The sequence below is a fragment of the Arachis stenosperma genome, chromosome 1 (assembly GCF_014773155.1).
Source record: "Arachis stenosperma cultivar V10309 chromosome 1, arast.V10309.gnm1.PFL2, whole genome shotgun sequence".
Lineage (NCBI taxonomy): Eukaryota > Viridiplantae > Streptophyta > Magnoliopsida > Fabales > Fabaceae > Arachis > Arachis stenosperma.
This window is the reverse complement of record NC_080377.1, coordinates 119,542,639-119,564,137: the sequence shown is the minus strand read 5'-3', so window position 1 is coordinate 119,564,137 and position 21,499 is coordinate 119,542,639. Positions and strand designations below refer to the sequence as shown.

The window sequence follows — 21,499 nt, the reverse complement described above, 5'->3', positions numbered from 1 at the left end:
TGCTATAATTATAAAGACTTATTATAATTATATCAATTTTAATTATGACTGTAAATAAATAAAATAGAAAACAATTAAAATAATTTTTTTTCTTTTTATAGTCAAAATTTATTGTAAATGTAAAAAATAAAATCACTAATAATTAAAAATTTAATTGAAAAATAAAATTTTATAATCTAAATTTAATTTATTAACTAATTAATCTTATGTCCATATAATATTATTATTATTATATATTGATTAAAATTGTGAATACATACTAATAAAATTATTACATTTAAATGAGAATTAGAATTATATCAATTATATGAATTATTATTATTATTATTATTATTATTATTATTATTATTATTATTATTGCATAATAGATTATTAGTCACGTCAATTATTATTATGAAGTCATGTTAATTATGCTTGAAATTGATATAATTGCTATAATTGCCGTATACTCTCAATTATATCGATAATATCAATTTAACTATATCAATTATATTTAAATTATTAGTCAATTATTTTAATGAAAATTCTTGCTATAATTAAGTTATTACTATGTTATTATCTTGTATCAATTGTTATAATTAATTCAATAAAAATATTTATTCGGTATATATGTTATCTATATTAATTATATGCTAATATTTATAAGAATGAGTTTAAAAAAAATGATATGTAAATATATATAATATTATTGTTATATAAAAAAATATAAACTGTATTAAAAAAAATAAAGCATATATATAGGAATAACGAAAAACTCAAATAATTATTTATTGGTTTTTATAGTTTCTATTACGCTTAATGAAAATTGAGTGATCTAAAAAATAAATATGGAGGTGACATGCATACGTATATTAATACAAAAAAATATATATTTAGAAGTATTTTTCTATTATATCACTTATTTATTCACAGCCTTAAAGTCTTTAAAAATATACAATTATATTATCATTCAAAACACAAATTCATCCTTTATTTTCACAAATTCATTAAATATTTTCATGAAAATTATATTACTCTTGTTTTTATATCAATAAAAATTACCTTCAATATCTTTTTTCTTTGTTAATATTTTGAATAGAATAAGTTTAGACATGCATATATATTTGAGTTGTGTTGTAAGTATTTATGAATAAATAAGACATAGAGTAATAATAAAAAAAAAATGAATGCATATGAAGTAATAAGAATGAAGGAGAAGAGCGTATATATCAAGTTATGAACAGAGAAGTAAAGATAATAAATATATTTATGAGATGTAAAAGAAAGAGTATAATGTGTGCAGCTACACAAATAAAAGGTAAATGCTCAAATTAATTTTTAAAAAATTACTTATTTTTTAAATTAATCTTCAAAAAAAAATTTAATCAAATTCGTTTTTTAAAAATTTTAAATTAATCTTGTTAATTTTTTATTATTTTTTTATTAATAATATCAAAATTTATTAATATAATATATTAAATAGTATATTATAAAACACACTTAGAATTTTAATTGATTATTAATATAATAAATTTATAAAATTATATTAAATTAAAATCTAATTAAAAAAATTTAAGACACTAAAATCTCTTAATTTGAGATTGATTTAATCTAATTTTATAAATTAATTATATTAATAATCAATTACAACTATTAAATGTATATTGTGATATTAATTAACGTATTACATTAATAAATTTTAATGTTAGTCATAAAAATAATAAAAAAAGTAACATAATTAATTTAAAATTTTTAAAAATAAATTTAATTAAAAAAATTTTCAAAGACCATTTTAAAAAACAAATAATCTTTCAAAAAGATTAATTTACAATTTACTCCACGAACAAATTTAAAAAGATGTTGCCATTCCTTTGATAGTGTTCGTGTAGTTAAGTATTGCACAACAATACAGGTGTCAATGTGTCATAATAAATCAGTGCATGTAGACCACGTATTTATTTTTTTCTTTTTTTTTCTTAAATTATCCGTTAATTATTTTTCTTGTATGTTGTGCATGTTATTTATTTGTTTCAACTTTCAAAACATGCATCTCTCTTTTCAATTTCTCTGTTAGTTTCCTTTGATTCCCTTATTTGTCATTTAGCATATAAATTATTATTATTATTTGTGACGGTACCTTGGAATTTGGGATTACTATAAGAACAACGGATTTTGATGACATTTTGACCCGTTTGTATTTTTTTATTCTTTTTTTTTGTGAGTTAACATAAATGAATAAAATAATTAAAAAAGGATCAGAAGTAAATAAATAACAAGCTCCAGTTTATAGTTAAACAATACATTTTTTTCTACTATTTATTAGGGATATCACTGCGTTTAGTTTATTTTTTCTCATAGATATATTATGTTCGTTCAAAAAAAAAAAGAAAAAACAGTTTCTTAAATTTTTGCCCTTATTTGCTATTCTTGTGTAAATAATATCCTTTCATTGCAATTTGTAAAAGAAAAACAAAACAAAAAATATAAATACTATTTAAATCATAATAATTCGTATAATATATTAAAAAGGTAACCGTTTTAAATGAATGTGTTAAGATAACTTTTTTATTTTATGAATTAATTTTTGTTATTAAGTTAAATACACTCAATTTCAATCTTTTATTTGATTCAAGATAGTTGTACTATCTAGCAATTGTCCAAGTATGATAAAGAACGTGAAGTAATCAAATAACAATTAATTTATTTCTCAATTTTAAATTAACTTGTTTTCAGTTTTAATTAAACCATGCCATAATTCAAGATCATTTCTCTATCTTGATAAAAAGTTGACGTAGAACGTTATTTAACATTATGGATTCGTTTAGGAAGTTTAAAAAGTTATTTTTTGAGTTTTAGATTTATAAAAAATAATAGTATTAATATATGCACATATAATTTTTAAAATTAAATTATAATTTTTTAAAAAGTTATTTAAAAATTTATAAAAAAATTAAAAAAATAATTTCTTTCATAATAAAAGATTTTTTATCATATTTTTTTAAATAAATACTTTTAAAATTAAAAAATTAAATATAAAATAACTTATTTATAAATTATTTTTAATACAAATATTTATTATTTAAGCTATTTTTTAAAAAAGAATTTAATTAAATTGTTTATCCAAACTGAAACTATATCATACCATTAGACAAGCTAACTTGTAGGAAATATAGTTTTAATCAATTTGCTAATTTTATCATTAAATAAAAATTATAAGATGAATTTAATTATTATCCTTATTAGCAACTAATTTGAAAAAAAATATTTTGTTATTAAATTTTAATTATGTTGCAATAAATCGTAATTAGAATAAATAAATTTTAATTTTTTTATTAAAATGTAAATTCATTATATAATTATTTACATGCATAAAGTTTAGGACTTATTAATTTAGTACCTTTTTTTTATCCGTTAATCGCTTAATTTTACGACTTGCATAACCTTATTGTTTTGCTACCCATAATAAGTTGAATATCCATATAGCTAAGATATTTTATGAACTATAGTATTATTAATGATATGCTTGGTTTGATCATATAAATTGTAAATTAATTATTTAAGTTTTTTATTTGTAAATATATATATAAAAGAATTTGTTTAAATGAAAGAGATATATAATGACGTGAGTTTTGTAATTCTTAACTAAATTACGAACTAACAATATACGATAATAATCAATTTATATTCCAACAAAGCAGTTAAAATTTGATTATTCTAATTATAAGTTATTAATAAACATAATATTAAAATTTAATAACATAAAATATTTTAAATTGGAATTATAATTGGCTATTTTTCTGTCTTTCTATTTTAATTCTACATATTTTTTTCGTCAAACATCATATTTTTTGTTGATAATTACCTTTTTTAATTTTGGATTATACATGTTGTATATTTTTAAGTCTGTGTTATAGTTGTTAAAAACGTTTTGTCTTTGTCATCTAACTTCTTTCTTAATTGATATAGAACATAGGCATAAACAATATATCTAAAGACTCTGAAAATGATTAATAAAAGACTTCTTTTCACTCCAAACTTTTTTCGAAGTTTTATCACGAACACTTTTCATTGAATACTTGCTATATACTAAAATATGAACAGTTGTTGCGACATACATGAGTATGCTTTCTATATACTAAAATATGAGCATGCTTTATAACAATAGAAAATATATCCATGTATATCTACTAAAATTATTAATAAAAGTGATAAAGTACCTGCTACTACTATTGCTTGAAATTTCAACAAAACAAAGATCTGAATGCACAATTTTAAATAATCTTCAAATTCTTTATGATTTTTTTTTGTAAGAAATAAATCTCCGTATTTCTTTTTCAGTTGACAAATCTCACAAACACGATTAGGAATATGAATCTGTGATAGACTAAAAACAAGTTTTTTTCTTGACAGCTAATTTAGGACAGAAAAATAAAAATGCACAAACTGTATATGCCACAGTCAACTATCATAAAATATTACAGAACTCATACAAAAAAGATTAACATGTTGAATTTTCAATGGAAACATTTTGTTTGAAGTCATATTTACTTTATCTCTAAACCTTTTGTTGTTGTCAAATATAATGCAAATATCCACTATATGTAATTATTTTATATGTGTTCTCAAATAACTGCTCCGTATTTAATAAATTGTAATCAAGTTCAGGAGTATAGAAAATATAAAAAATATAACTCAGAGAACAATCATTCAATCTAATTGGTATTTGTTCTTTTCCTTCAATAGGAATTTTTGTACTATTACCAAACTTCAATAGGAATTTTTGTACAAGACATATGATTATTACAACCATTATCCAAATATCATATATTTTTATCTTTAGCATATGAGTCACATGTAAAAAATAAAGTTTGAATATCCGAATTATCATCAGTATTTTTATGTTAATTTTTTGCAAAGCGTACTTGATTATTATTCATTATTTTTATTTTGCAATCTACCACTTTGTGTCCATACTTTTCACAATAAAAACAGTTGAAATTAGTTCGTTCTCCTCTTCCTTGATTAGGTGTTGTAAAATTACTATAACTTCTATGGCTGTAATTTCCACAACCTCTGGCTCTGAAACTTCCTCTACCTTTACTTTAAAAATTGAAAGTACGGTCTCGTTCTTTTTGTGTACGACTTGATTCTGCACCATTTGCTTCAAATCCTTTAAATTTATTCATCAACTTAAAATTTTTAATAATGATTCTTCGTTCTTCATAAATATTGTGTTGTCTTACACTAAGAAAACAACTTGGATTTTTGTCCGTTTCTATCACCTTCTAATTTAACATACAACTTGGTTTTCAATTCTAATTCAATTTGATTTCGAATTTTTTTAATGTTCTAGGATGTTGTATTTGTACTTTTCTTAAATATTTTTGATTTAATTATCTAACACCTTTATATGTCTTTTTTGATATCTTCGTAAGTAATAATCTATTATCAAACGCACTAAAATTTTGTTTAGTAAAATTTTTCAAAAAAAGTATAAAAGTATAAACACTTTATTTTATATTTAGTAAATAAAAAAAATTATGTAAGTGTATTTGCAATTTTTAAAAGTTTAAAGTATTTTTTAAAGCATTTAAAAAAAAATTTAAATTTATTTATATTTATCAAAATTAAAAAATTTAGTATAATTTTATACATTAATTAATATTTAAATTTAATTCTTACATTAATATTTATTATAATATTTTTAAAATTTAAAAATTATTTTACCAAAACACACTTGTTATTACTTTATGTTTATTAAAAATTATTTTTAATTTACTAAATATAAATGTTATTATTTTTAAAAAATCAAAATTTTATCAAATCAAACCTAACATAACTCAATTGATCATTAGTATTCACCTTTTATTCCATGTACTAACATTCATGGTGCCATTTCATTATGCTTCTATTTTGTTTGTTTTCATGTGCACTTTCTTCTTTTGTTTAGCTTGTCTAATGGCATTTTATATTATCATTTAAAAAATGTTTAATAGCAAAAAAAAATTAGACAAAAATAGTTATAAAATAAATTTTGGCTATTTTTTTATCGTCTCTTTAATAATACTATTATCAATTAACGTTGTATAACTCTGCAATCAATTATGAAGGAATTGGTCCTAATTTTTCTTTTAATTTATTAAATTATATTAAATATATATTAATTTATTTATACATATATAATACATATGAAAATAATAAATTAAAATATATATAACTTATTTTAGTATTCACTCACTTGTTATTTTTTTTAATTTAATTGTTATCCCAAAATAAGATTATTTAAGGAATACCGGTGAGAGAGACTCTGAGCCTCAACAATAATCAAATCCATTCATCATCCGTTTGCTATGGCTTCTTCTAGCTGTCAACAAAATAAGCATTCTCCTTCTACTTCTACTGTGATTTGTTTCTTTAAGATTATTCTTAGACAAACTCTTCAAAACGAAGACTTTGTAAGTATTTTCTCGTCATCTCCATACCCTCTTTCTCTTTTAATCTGTTTATCTTTTGAGATATTGTTTAGTTAACAAAAAGTTTCTCTCTTTATTCTTCTATATGTAATTTTTCTCGTTTATAAACATTTTTTTCATAGAACAACACACATGCATGGCTTCTTAGCTGCAAATATAGTAATAGTAAGCTCCTTCTTATTATCTAGATCATTTTCTATTTACAATAATATAGGCTTAATTATAATTAATTTTGTAGCAGAAATACATAAAAAAATAAAAAATACATAAGATGAATGAAAACCTAAAAAAGTATTCTTACTAAAAAATTAATTACAATTAAATCTACATTATTGTTAATGAAAAATTATCTAGGTAACACTTTCACTAATCCAAGATTAGGAAATATCATAGGACATATTTGATTTGAAAAATTATCATATTCATCATCATTTTTCGTTATGCCTGAGTTCTGATTTTGTCATTACTGATTTTGTCCCTACCAATTTTCATGTTGGACAATCCCATCCTTTAACATTTTTTTTTATTTCACTCCTAGTCTTTTAACTATGCAAATAATGCTACAAAATAGTCCTTCGAAATTTGAAATTAGTCTCTCCTTTAAAATAGGTGAAGGATTAATCACTGAAAAATATGATTCTGGCCTATCAAACCTAATACTGAATGAAGAGTAGATTGGACTAATCATGATGGTAGAACTTTGTTTAAAAAGGGTTGAAAAGAGTTTGTTGCATATTACTCTCTTGATCATGGTCATTTATTATGGTTTGAGTATAATATTGGAACTTCTCACATTGAAGTACACATATTTGACATGAGTTGCCTCCAAATAAAGTATTTTGCCAATGATCAGATCAAAGAGCAGCTGCCATGCAGTGGTCAGCAGCCGGTGAAAAGGCCAGAAGAACCAAAAACTAGAGATGTGGATAGCAGTCCCAACACCCAAAACATGACACTTAACGAGGGACAGCAGAAGAAAAGATTGAATGAACCATTGCCAAGAGAAGTCTGGGGCCAACCAAGGAAAACACTGAGAGCACCAGTGTCATTTGCTTCTAAAGGTAGACAGTTGGAAAATGACACACAAATCAAGGATGTGGAAATAAGCTTCTATTCGCACGGTATTAAATCTAAAGAAAAAAACCATGAGATGCCAGTGTCTGTCAATCAAGATTCTAATGGTATGTGTCTCATAATTAGATCATCCTTTTCTTTTGTGGATTCAACCGTTGTTGTTTTTGAGTTACAACTTGCAACTGTTTTTTGTACATTATAGTGGTAGCTTCTGATTCTTTGTTTCCTATGTATAAGGCAAAAGGAATAGAAGAAGAAAAGATTCTGAATCTCCTGTTAGGCCCTGTCCTACAAGACCTGAATCTTTGAAAGAGCTAAAAAGTTTAAGTGGGAAAAGGCCTCTTTCATCATCAAGATAATGCAACGGTCTCAAACGAGAGCATCATGTGTAAGTATAGGTTAATACTTAATACATATATCCATGTTGAAAATTATGTATCATGTGAACTTCCATGTGCTATCATTCTTCCAAACTTTGTGTCTTATTTCTAACCATGATTACATAAATATGATGTGCTGCAGTATTTTGAAAATAACCCCCCAAAATGCAAATATAAGTTTTGGAAAGAAGTTGTTCCCTACTAAGTTGATCTGTAGCCCATCATCATGTGATGCCTTTATCTCTGCTGGTTGGAACCTTTTTGCTCGAGCTAGGAAATTACAAGCCGGAGATATTTGTTTAAGCTCATCAATAGAAAAGATCCGGTGCTTGATGTTCATATTTGTCGTCGACAATGCCGCGGTAAGGCAATTGCTTAGAAATTCTTAAGCCTGTGTTATTCTGTAAAAAATTAAGATATCAGTACAACATTAAAAACATAATTAACTTTAAAAATGGAATAAAATTTAGCATTATCCTCGTTAAAAAAATTATATTTAAAATTAATTGGCCCTGTGTTTGACTTGGAGTACATTTTACAAATCTTTAATTCTTCCCTTCCTTAAAACATTTATAGCAGCAGAGTTCCAATCTTAAGGAAACTATTGTTAGTTTTGGCTAAAAATGCAGTTAGTTTATGAATGCAGTGAGTACTCCTTAATGTAACCACAATATGTTTATTTGTAAAATAATTATTGTTTATTCTGAAGGTGAATGCTATGGTGTTTTTTATTGCGTTGCATAAATTGCTTAACTTATTTTTAAAAATAAAAAATAAAATATTTAAACTTTATTGAATATTAAATATTTACTTTTTTTAATAAGTTAGCCATAATGTGATATGCATAATGTGAATCTGTTTGCTAGAAAAGAAATTGACATTTCTGCTTGCTGGAAAATAAATTGACATTCAATGATTTTGGCGGAAAAAAAAAGGTTAGTGTTGTACATTGTCCCTCCTCTTTTAACAGAACATTGCATCTCAATTCTTGAGACTTTGATCACGTGATACTCTTGTGAACCTTTCAGAGACTAATAGACTATTATAGTTTTGATATTTACATCGTCTTTTATATTTTTTTATGTATTAAAAATCATTTTTATTTTCTTTCTTTTTATCAACTTTTTTTTATCAAAAAATTATTGAATGTATAGTAAGGTGATGAAAAAAAATAATTAGATGAGAGAGCAAAGAGAAGAAGATGAAAAATGGAATTGAATTCAATTGAAATAATGATCAAAATCACACTTTATACTAATAGTCACACTTGTCTTATATAGTGCCTGTTACAGCAAAATTTGCATAATTAAAAATTATCTAACCTACTACTTAGGAGTAAATTGCGCAACTAAATTAGCTTCTACTACTTATCAGTGAATGTCTATTTCCTATTTATCAATTTTTCCACTAGATAACACCCTCCTTCAAGTTAGAAGTGTGAAAATTTACCAATCCTAACTTGCCATACAATGTATAAAATGTAGCTGGGGCTAATGGCTTCGTTAAAATGTCTGCAATCTGATCGGTTGTGGAGATTGGCAGCAAATAAATGAGATCCTCCATGAACTTGTCTCGAACGAGATGGCAATTAGCCTCAATGTATTTAGTTCTCTCATGAAAGACGGAGTTGGAAGCGATATGAATGGCTGATTGACTATCATAATAGGTGCTGATAGGCCTGGTGAGAGGCATCCCAAGATCCTTCATAAGAAAGCTTATCCAAATTGCTTCCTTGGTGGTAGCAGCAAGAGCGCGATATTCAGTCTCAGCTGAGCGACATGCCACAATAACTTGCTTCTTACTTTTCCAAGAGACTAAAGCACTGCTGACATAAAAGCAATAAGCAGAAGTAGATCGTCTTGAATCTGGGCATGCAGCTTAGTTAGAGTCAGTAAACCCAGTGACACAAAGGTCTGAATCAACAGGAAAAAATATGGCTGTGACGGGAGAGCCCTTGATGTATCTTAATACTCTGTGAGCTGCAGTGAGATGAGCATTAGTTAGGTGATCCAAATATTGACTTAGCTTGCTAATTGCAAAGCTAATGTCTGGCATAGTTTGCCAATCAGCGTTCAAAATTCACCAGAGTCAGTCAATAGGGTGCCATCATCCTTGCTTAACTTGTTGCTATAATCCATAGGAGTCGTGGATGGTTTACAATTCTCAAAACCTACATCCCGAAGCAAATCTAAAGCATACTTTCTTTGATAAAGCATGATACCTTTCTTGGACCGTGCCACTTCCATACCAATGAAAAACTTCAAGTCCCCTATGTCCTTTATCCTAAACCGATCATCCAAGGTAGCTTTAATAGCACTGATCTCATTTAGATTATTACCGGCTAAGACTAAATCGTCAATATAAACCAAGACTACAGTGAAACCAAGACTGCAGTGAAACCAAAAGCAGATCTCTTGGTAAACAAATTATAATCTTACTTGGACTGCACATAACCAATTTTAATCAAAACTAACTTCAACTTTGTATTCCACTATCTGCTTGCCTGTTTGAGACCATATAAAGACTTTTCAAGCTTACAAACTTGGCTAGGTTTCACATCTAATCCAAGTGGTGGCCACCTGTACACCTTCTCATCCAAATCACCATGTAAAAATGCCTTATTAACATCAATTTTTTGAGATACAAACCCTTGACAGCAGCCATTGCCAGCACAATTCTCAAGCTAGTCAGCTTCATCACTGGACTGAAAGTGTCACGATAGTCAATACCAGGGACTTGAGTAAAACCTTTTGCTACCAAGTGGGCCTTGTGCCTCTTTATTGTTCCGTCAGGATGGTATTTGACTTTGAACACCCACTTATACCCAATTGTCTTCTTGCCATGTGGAAGGGAAGTGAGCTTCCAAGTTTGGCTCTGTTCAAGTGTGGTAAGTTCATCTTTGATGGCTTTGATCCAGCAAGATTGAGTTATGGCGTCACTATAATGCTTGGGTTCAATATTTGAGGAGATAGCCAAAGAAAATACGGTATGAGATGCAGAAAATTTTTCATATGACAAATAATTGGATGTTGGATACCTTTTATGGTGTGAAGTTGGAGACTGATCAGTGGTGGTGTTTAAACATTGATAGTCTCTCAAGTGAGACGGAGGCCTTCTGATTCTTGAGGATTTTCTTTGCACATGGTGTTGTTGGAGATGTTGCACAGTGTGTGGTGTGGGAGATTGTGTTACATTGTGATTTTTGGAAGGTAGTGGTGTTGTGTGTTGATCATGTGGAATAGGTGTTGGTTGTATTTAATGTTCATTGTGTTGAGATAGTGTTGTGTATCTCAGGTGTGTGTGTGGAATTAAGATTGAATGCAATTTGTGGTGGATATATATCATAGGTAAAAGGATTAATGCATGAGTGAGGAGAGTGAGTTGTTTGATTATTATTGTTGGGTGCATTACTGAACGAAAAATAAGGAAAATGATTTTCATAAAAGAAAACATTCTTGGAAGTGAATATTTCCCTGGACTTTAAATCAATGAGGAGGTATCCTTTAATACCCTCCATGTATCCTAGAAACACACTTCTTGGATCGGGGGTCCAACTTTTTTCAATTAGCATGAAGATTATTTGCATATGCTAAGCACCCGAATACTTTTAAGTGTGAAATGGTCGACAGTGTGTCATATAAAAGCTGATAAAGGGTTGAATTTTTAAGAAAATGTGATGGCAATCTATTCAAGATGTGAACAGCATGGCCAATGACAAAATGCCAAAAACATTTGGGTACATTTGATTGAAATAGAATTGCTCTTGTAATGGTAAGTATGTGTTGATGTTTTCTCTTAACAATACCATTTTGTTGAGGAATTTCAACACATGACTTTTGGTACAAAATTCTAGTTTTGTGAAAGATTGCATTAAAAATTTGGTCTCATTATCTGTTTGTATACATTGAACTTGTTTGCCAAACTGAGTTTTAGCAAAATTCACAAAGAATTTGACAAAATGAGCTGTGTCAGACTTATGCTTCATGAAGAAAATCCAGGTAAATCTGGTTTTATCGTCTACAACAGTTAAAAAATACTTGTGACCACTAATAGATGGAATAGACAAAGGGCCCAAATATCCATATGGATCAATTCAAAAGGAGGTATTGAAATATTATTGCTATTCGAAAAAGGTAATTTTCTTTGCTTAGCTATGTGACATGAATCACAGGGTTGTACATTAGTGTTACAACTAATGAAATCAAATTTTTTTCATTTTTTTTAATTTGTATAAAGGAATGTCACCTAATCTATAGTGCCATAGGTGTGTGTTGGAAATGTTGAGAATTGACACAATTGTGCAGACCTTTATTGTATCATGTGCAACTTTAGATTTCATTGTCCCTCCCTTCAAGGTATAAAGACCACCACAGACATCAGCTGCTCCAATCATCTTCTTCGATTGTAAATCCTGTATCTTACATTTATCATCAGTAAAACTCATTTTACATTGCAAATGATTTGTGGCTTTGGATACTGAAATCAACTTGAAATTAAAGGAGAGAATGTATAATACGTTGGTGAGATATAGTTCATTTGAAAATTTGATAGTCCCTGCTGTGTTGCTAATGGTTTGGGCACCATTAGGCAACTGAATGATGACAGAAGTTATCTTAAAATGAGTTTGAAAATTGTCAAGAGAGTAAGATGTATGAGTTGTATCCCCTGTATCTAACACCCAAGAACCATGTTTTGATGCAGAAATATTTAAGGCCAATATATTGGATTTGAAATGCATGATGTGCACTAAGCTACCTGGAAGAGGAGCTTGTTGTATAGCTGTGAGTTGGTTAGCATTATTGATCTGTTTTGTATCTTGCTTACCGATCAAAGCCAACAAGGCTTATTTTTGCTTGTGATGAGTAAAGTCAAAGTTCAAAGTTTCATTTCCTTTCATACAACGAGAGCCAACTGAGTGCTCAATAAGACTTCCCTCAGTGCCAATTTGGACTAAATTCACTATACCTGCTCGTCCAGTACTATATTTTTGTTTCAAATGGGGAGGCAAACCGTGTTTTTTGTAGCACACATCAACGGTATGACCACTTTTTGCACAGTAAGAATATTGCATTCTGCCTCGTCCGATTTGTCCCCTTCCACCAGCTTGGAATCTACAGCCTTTACCCCTCCCTCTCCCTCTGCTTTGCGAGGCTTCAACAGTGTTTGAGAAATTGGTAGAGTAGGTAAGAATTTTGGGTTCAAAAGTATCTTCCAAGACTTGGCTCTCGCTTTCTTACTGAGTTAAGAGGGAGAAAACTATCTTCACTTGAGGTAGGGGTTTCATCAACATTATTTGAGAACTAACATTTGCATATTGGTCATTCAATCCCCTAAGAAATATTGTCACATGGTCTTTTGATATGAACTTTCTCATTTCGCCTAGTCCGCATTTGCATTGGTTTCCACACTCGCAGGAAGGTATTTGTCTAAAATTGTCCAGTTCTTCCCATAACGCCTTTAATTTTGTGAAATATTGAGTTACATTCATTTCTCCCTGTCTAGTTGCATACAATTCTTCCTGAATCTCGGCTATATGAAATTTATCCCTTTGATAATACCTATACTCTAGGTCATCCCATAGATCATAGGCAATGTTATTCCAAATTACACTTTGAGAAATTTCAGAGCATAAAAAAGGATTTATCCAAGCCAAAACATAAGTATTGCATATCTATCCCACAAAGCAAACAAAAGGATAGGCTCTTTCAGGTTTTTCTAAGCTTCCATCAATAAACCCTATCTTATTTTTGGATTTCAATGCTAATATCATAGCCTTGCTTCAATTATTATAGTTCTTTCCATCAAGAATTATGGAGGTAAGAGAAATACTAGGGTTTTCGGATAGGTGAAGGTAGTATGGGCTTGACGGATCCTGACTCGGATTGTCGTTGTTCTTGTTAAGGTGAGCTTGAATCGACGAGATCTGACTTAAGAAAGCTGCGATTCCTTGAAGATTCAAGTTGAAGGTTGTGGTAGGCTTAGAGAAGGGGGTTGAATCTATGCCTTCCTTTTTGTTGCAGTTATTACCCTTTTAAACAAACTTTCAATTCAGGTTCTGTTTGAATCATAGCAGCGGAAATTTATGAGACAATTTATTTTTGTCTCATGAATATCAGAAAATAGAACTCAGCAGAGAAGAGAAAAGCTAACACCAGCATGTATCCTGGTTCGGTTGCCTTGTGCTATGCAACCTACATCCAGTCTCCTCCACAACTATGGAAGAATTTCACTATAGTTAACAGTATTACATACACCAATTTCACACTCAAGTTCTAACCTAACTTGAAATTGGCTATGCTAACACCTAACTATTCACTCTTAGTGCTAACTCAACTAAGAAAGGGATATCAAACAGGTACAAGATACAAGACACTTAACCAACCTAAAGAAATCAGAAAATAACTCTAGCCTTTTCTCTCAAGTGTATCGCTCAGTCTTTTTTCACTCATGGCTTTTACTTGAGCTTTCTAACAATGCCTTTTCTCACAAGAAATTACAGAAAGATAAACTTAGAAAAGTACATTACAATCAGTAAAACATGAATGAGATTGACTTCATCAGCAGCCTTTTTGCTATGTGCAAAACCAGATTTGCAAACATCAGATACAGTTCTTCAGTGTTGGCCGAATGCTTCTTTGAAAGAGCATTATCCAAGTAGAGGAACTTTACAGAACACAACTCACAAACTCTGATTTTCTCTTCTTGGTTCTGAATGAGCAGGAAGTCTTCTTTTATTCTCCTTGCATGTTGCTGGGATCTTCTTCCAAGGTCAACACCTTGAGCCTTGAGCTTCACCAACCACAGATTCACTTTTTCTCAATAAATCTTAGAATAGAAACTTTGCTTCTGACTTTCTCATCTTGGCAGAAAGCCATAAAACAGCAACCATAGAAATCTATCCATTGTCAACTTGATCTGAACCCTTGAAAATCAACTTGGTCCCCAAGTCTTGTTTAAGACCGTAGATACATAGTAGAGAAGAACAGAAATTCTCTTTCTCTTGTATTCCATTTCGGATAGAGCAGAGTGTTAGGAAGAAGAGATGAAGATTTGATGCATGCAAGAGGAAATGGGTTACCTTTAATCAAAGCTAGATTTGGTTTGATATGGGTGATTTGATATTTGCCTTTCTAGCTTAATCTTTCTCTTTCTCTCTTCTTCGGTGAAAGGCTTATGGAAGAAGCTCTCTCTCTTTCTCTTTCTTACTTTTCTGAACCTTGTGATTTGACATGATCAGAGAGGAAAGTAACGTTGAGTTTGTGAAAGCAAGTGAGAAGGAAAAAGCTTGCTGAACTCAATTCGGGCTTGGGTATGAATATGATTTGCTTGGCCCGTTTTAATTTCTTTTGCTTTGTTTCTTTTGGGCTTCTGTTTTTTTGCTTTTCAGCCCACCAGGTTGATTATTTTAATTTTCATTCCATTTGGGCTGTAATTCATATTTTGGCCTGCAACAATTTATAAGTAATTAGTAACATGTAATTATAATTAATCAACATTAATTATTTATTTTGCCCAAAAATAATGTTTGTCATCACTTAATTTATTTAGTTAATTTCTTAACTCAACACAAGTTTTGGAGAGAACTTGCTCGATCGGGATCTGGATTTCCACTGGAATTGGAAGATTGTTGATGGAAATTCATCATTGAGCTTCGAATCTCGCACTATGGTAGGTTCGAATTCTTGAGCTTTTCTCTTTCTCAATCTCTGCTTCAACTGCAATCACCTCTTTGGTTCCACACTCACCGCACCATGTTGAATGTGCAGCAAGGTGATGCAAAAAAATAATTAGATAAGAGAGCAGAGAGAAGATGAGAAAATGAATTTAATTGAAATAATGATCAAAATCATACTTTACACTAACAGTCACACTTGTCTTATATAGTGGTTGTTACAGCAAAATTTGCATAATTAAAAATGATCTAACCTAGTACTTAGCAGTAAATTACGCAACTAAATTAGCTTCTACTACTTATCAACAATTTACGCAACTAAATTAGATCAATTTATCTAACTACCTAATTTACTATACTGCATAATAGAAATGTCTATTTCCTATCTGTCAATTAATTTTTCTACTAAATAACAAAAATACATATAATGTTTATGCTTCCTCACAAATCTCTCATCCCATGGCACTTGCTTCAAACCTTCCACTTTTGTTGTAAACCGATTATCTCATTGGACCTATCACGTAAATGAATAAAAATACATCTAAAAAAATTTTGGTATCACAAAAATATACACAAGTCTAACCATAGCATTCACATATTCTAAATCTGATAAAAGTTTGTAGATCCAATTAAAGAACAAAAATAAAAAATTATTGTTTATTCTAAACTCTAATATAGTTACTTTGTTTATAAAAAGTTATTGGTTAATAGTACTTGAGGTTTACATTTCATCTCAATAGGTAAAAGTCCAAGTGTGGATAGTTTCTTTAACTAGTGGTATTTAGTATGATTTCTTTCAGGTTCTATCGAATCCAATATCACCTGAAAAAAAAGGTATAATTCTAGTTTTGAGGTTATGTTTTTTGGGTAACTATGTTTGCCAAGTAGACAGACGAAGTCAACAGAGAATTCTCCCTCACCTCTCCTCCTTCTCCTTATCATAGAAAAAAGACTAACCATGATACATCTTTCAGTATATGAAAACGGAAGTCCTGGGATGGGACCCAATAGTGATCGTAAAAATCCATGTCTAGAGAAATAAAAAAGTTATTGGTTATTCTAAACCTAATACGTACTTGAACTCAAAAGTTTATAAATCTAATCAAAAGACAAAAATGAAAAGTTATTATTTATTCTGCACGCTGATATGGTTATTTTATTTATAAAAAGTTATTGTTTATTCTGAACATACTCTGAATTCAGAAGTTTATAGATCCAATTAAAGGATAAAAATAAAAAGTTATTGTTTATTCTAAACTCTGATACGTTACTTTATTTATAAAACAACTCTTGTTTATTTTGAACCTGATAGAAGTCTATAAATCCAATCAAGTGACAAAAATAAAGAATTATTGTTTATTATGAACTTTGATGCCGTTATTTTGTTTATAAAAAGTTATTGTTTATTGTAAATCTAATACTAATGCGTACTTTGAACTTAGAAATCTATAGATCCAAGAAAAGGATAAAAATAAAAATTTATTGATTATTCTAAATTCTGATATATTTAGTTATAAAACAACTATTGTTTATTTTGAAAGTGAATTTTATGGTATTTTTGTTATGACGCCTTTTATTATGACGTCTAAATTGTCTAGCTTATTTTTAAAAGTAAAAAATAAAATATTTAAAATTTGTTAAATAATATATTTACTTTTTTTAGTAAGTTATGCATAATGTGACAGGCATAATGTGAATCTTCTTGCTGGAAGAAAAATCACATTCCATTATTTTGGTAGGAAAGGAGGTTAGTGTTGTACGTTCTCCATCCTCTTTTAACAGAACATGCATCTCAATTCTCGACACTTTAATCACGTGACATTCTTGTGAACCTGTAAAAGACTAATAGACTATTATAGTTTTGACTTTTGATATTTAATTGTTTTTTATATTTTTTATGTATTAAAAATCTTTTTATTTTATTTCTTTGTATCAATTTTTTTTATCAAAAATACATATAATGCTTATGTTCCCTCACAAATCTGTCATCCCATTGTGCATCACTTCAGACATTCTATTTTTTTTTTGTTGTAAACCGATCTGATAAAAATTTGTAGATTCAATCAAAGGACAAAAACTAAAAAATTATTGTTTATTCTAAACTCTAATATGGTTATTTTGTTTATCAAAAGTTATTGGTTAATAGTACTTGAGGCTTACACTTCATCTCAACCTACGTGTGGAGAATTTCTTTAATCAGTAGTATTTAATATGATTTCTTTCAGGTTCTATCCAATCCAATATCACCTGAAAAAAAAAGTATAATTCTAGTTTTAAGGTTAGGTTTGCCAAGCAGACAAGCGAAGTTAACAGGGTTCTTCCTCACCTCTCATCCTTTCCCTTATCATAGAAAAAAAGATTAACCATGATACACCTTTCAGTACGTGAAAACAGAAGCTCGGGATGACACCCAATAGTGACTGTAAAAGTCCATGTCTGCAGAAAGGCAAATAAAAAAGTTATTGGTTATTCTTAACTTGATACCTGATACGTACTCTGAATTCAAAAGTCTATAGATATAATCAAGGATAAAAATAAAAAGCTATTATTTATTTTAAACTCTGATACGGTTACTTTGTTTACAAAAAAGTTATTGTTTATTCTGAACATACTCTAAACTCAGAAGTCTATAAATCTAATTAGAGGACAAAAATAAAAAGTAATTGTTTATTCTAAACTTTGATCCTCATTCCACCTACTGATCAATAACTGTCTACTATCCATAAATTACAGTCTAAGTTCTGGTCAGTTTGGGTAACTGTGCCCCAATAGATGGAGGTCCTGAATGAGAATCCGCTAGCTAGTTTTCTAGAAAGAAGCACCCTGCCGTTATTTTATTTATAAAATAACTATTTTAAATTCTGATCCTCATTTCACCTGTTGATTAATGACTGTCTACTGTCCATAAATTCAAGTCTGAGTTCTGGTAAGTTTAGGTGATTGTGCCCTAATAGGTGAGAGTCTTGAATGAATCCCCTAACTAGCTTCCTAGAAAGAAGTACCCAACCGTTACTTTATTTATAAAACAACTATTTTAAATTCTGATCCTCATTCCACCTGCTGATCAATGGTTGTTTGCTGTCTATAAATCAAAGTCAATTTAGGTGATTGTGCCCCAATAGATAGAATCTTGAATGAATCCGCTAGCTAATTTTTTAGAAGGAAGCACTCTGCCGTTATTTTATTAATAAAATAACTATTGTTTATTAGAAATATATAAATCTAATCAAAAGACAAAAATAAAAAATTATTATTTATTCTGAACTTTGACTTTGTTTATAAGAAGCTGTTACTCATTCTGAACTCTGATACGTCATTTTATTTATAAAAAAATTATTACTTATTATAAACTCTGATACATCACTTTGTTTACTTCTAGCCAAAATAAAAGTAAAAAAAAAAAGAGTTAGTCAATGACTTAATTTTAAAAAATTTGTGTATATTTTTATTTTAGTTTTTATTTTTGAAATTTTTTATTTTAGATTAATTAAAAAGTTAATAAAATATTATACATATTTTCTATTATCATTCTATTAATAAATTATAGAAAAGTATATGGAACCAACTCTTAATCAGCAAAAAATGGAACAACTTAATTAGTTATAATTATATTAATAATTAATTTTAAAAAATTTAAAATTGATTAAGTAAACCTAATTAAAACCTATAAAAACCTTCCTCTTCTCTCTCACATTAACCTACCTACCTCTAACAACCATACACACAGACCTCTTTCTCTCACCGCAGAAACCAAACCGGAATGAATCATTCTCTTCAAGTCTTCATTAAAGAAAGAAAAAGTTCAAACTTCTATGATGACAGAATCTACTTCTCAAAAATCAGATACGGGAATATCTTCAATTGCTTTCCCTGCAACTAAAATGAAAGGTAAATTGGGATTAATTGTTAATCCTTTTTTTTCCTCTAAGTATTTGATTAATAGTTAATCTGACATACTATTGACCATGCTGTCTGACTTTGGTCTTTCTCTACAAAATACACATACAACAGGAATTCTGAATTCCCCCGTTGAACTCAAACAGGGTTCAGAGCAGGCATTTAAATGGGCTGGTAGTCTCCAAGCACCCAAACAAGTTTCAGAGTCCAAATCCCATCTCGTGTTTTACAAAATATCACTTCAGCAGTTTTCTCTTGGCTTGTATCATAATTGCCACTGCAATGATGCCTGGTAGTTACACAGAAACAAAAAATGTTGCTTCTGAAAAAATTACAGAAATATAAAAAAATATTCATTTAATAGAAAAAAAACATCCTAATACTTAACAAAAGAAATATCTAGTTATATTTTGGCAAAAATAATTATCTATAAATTTAAAAAAATATGAAATGCTTAAAGAAATAGAGACATTCACATTTGCAATAAAAAAAATTTGAAAAATATATAAAAGAATATCCATTCGGTATGAAAAAGAAACATTTCGATACTTAGCAGAAGAAATATCCATATATATTAACTTATTTTTATTAAGATGAGTTTCAAGGTCCAGTCCATTAAAAAGTTGGCAGGAGTTGGTTGAACCCCTTCTTGGTTCCTTAGCAGAATTGATAAATTATATATTATAGAGTAAATGTCTTTTTCGGTCCCTAATCATTTGTCCGATGGACTTTTCACCCCTAAGAAATCTAAAAACCCAAATCAGTTTCTATCTACTTTGATATATTTACGTTCTAGTCCCTGGTTAGGGTTGGAAAGGCCATTTACTCAAAGTAAATAGGAACTGAAACGTATGATAGAGACCGATTTGGGTTTTTAGATTTTTTAAAAGGTGAGAAGCCCATCAAACAAATAGTTAAAGATAAAAAAAGGCATTTATTTTACATAATATTTTATTCTTTTTTGTACTCATGACCCATTAATAAATTATAAGTCATAACACATAAATACACCTTTTTTACTAATATTTTATTTATTGTATATATAACATTACAAGGCAAACTAATATTAATTTTTCTTGTTGAAAAAAAAAATGAATACGTTATGGAAAAAAAAGTGAAAACTCACACGTTACTGTTTTTAAATAAAATTGTTAATTTGAAAATTGTTAAATAATAAAATTGTTAAATTGAAAATTGTTAAATAATATAATATTTTAATTAAATTATTATTTAATAATTTTTTATTATTAATTTGATATAAAGATAATTGTAGGTGAATATTTACCTTATATAAAATACAATATTAAGATAACAATTCAAATTAACCACGGGAAAATTCTAACAAAATATTTGAGATTTTATTTTGGGCTTGCTACATATACAAGTTGGCACAAATCCAACAAAAATTTCTTGTTCCCAAAGCACGCTACTTAGCATGCATTATGAACACTCTTCTTTTTCTTCATCAGTGAAAACGAGTTTCTAGCCAAATTTGTTTGATCTCCCTCGTGCGTTCTCTCTTCGCATTTTCATTCGTTGTTTTACCTGCGTTTATCACTGGTATTCTTGCTTATTTTTTTTCGATTTTCATGGTTTCTGAAATTAAGTTTTGAAACCGTTTTGAAGATAATGGAACTTCAGAAATACACCCAAACGATTACAGAAATACACCCAAAGAATTACAGAAATATACCAAAACGGTTATAGGAATTCACCCAAACGATTATAAGAATACACCCAAAGAATTACAAAAATACACCCAAAGGATTTAAGAAATACACCCAAAATTCATTGAAGTACACCTTATGCATAATTCAGAACTCTTTTTCTTTCTCCTCCTAATCTTCTGCTGCTTTTTCTTCTTCATTTTCTTATTTCATATTCTCATAATTCTTTTTGGGAGAAAAAAATCAAACAAAGAAGAAAAAAATACATAATGTTAAAAAAATCAAAAGAAGAACGAGGAGAAACACGACGATGAAGATGAAACAGTTCAAAAACGATTTCAGAGCTTGATGTCAAAA

At 28.6% G+C, this 21,499-nt stretch overlaps 1 protein-coding gene across 1 annotated transcript; it reads left to right on the top strand.

The window, feature by feature from the left end:
- Positions 1-6,274: 6,274 nt before the first annotated feature.
- Positions 6,275-8,567, top strand: LOC130947010 (uncharacterized). The gene is made up of 4 exons (XM_057875909.1): positions 6,275-6,434; positions 7,306-7,633; positions 7,764-7,914; positions 8,049-8,567. The coding sequence occupies exons 1-3, from the start codon at positions 6,330-6,332 to the stop codon at positions 7,883-7,885; spliced, it is 555 nt and encodes a 184-aa protein (XP_057731892.1). The 5' UTR covers positions 6,275-6,329; the 3' UTR covers positions 7,886-7,914; positions 8,049-8,567.
- The last annotated feature ends 12,932 nt before the right edge of the window (positions 8,568-21,499 follow it).

Coding starts and splice junctions, on each gene's coding strand:
- LOC130947010 (XM_057875909.1), top strand. CDS start 6,330: ATGGCTTCTTCTAGCTGTCAACAAAATAAGCATTCTCCTTCTACTTCT. Junction 6,435..7,305: donor CTCTTCAAAACGAAGACTTT/GTAAGTATTTTC, acceptor GCCAATGATCAG/ATCAAAGAGCAGCTGCCATG. Junction 7,634..7,763: donor TGTCAATCAAGATTCTAATG/GTATGTGTCTCA, acceptor CCTATGTATAAG/GCAAAAGGAATAGAAGAAGA.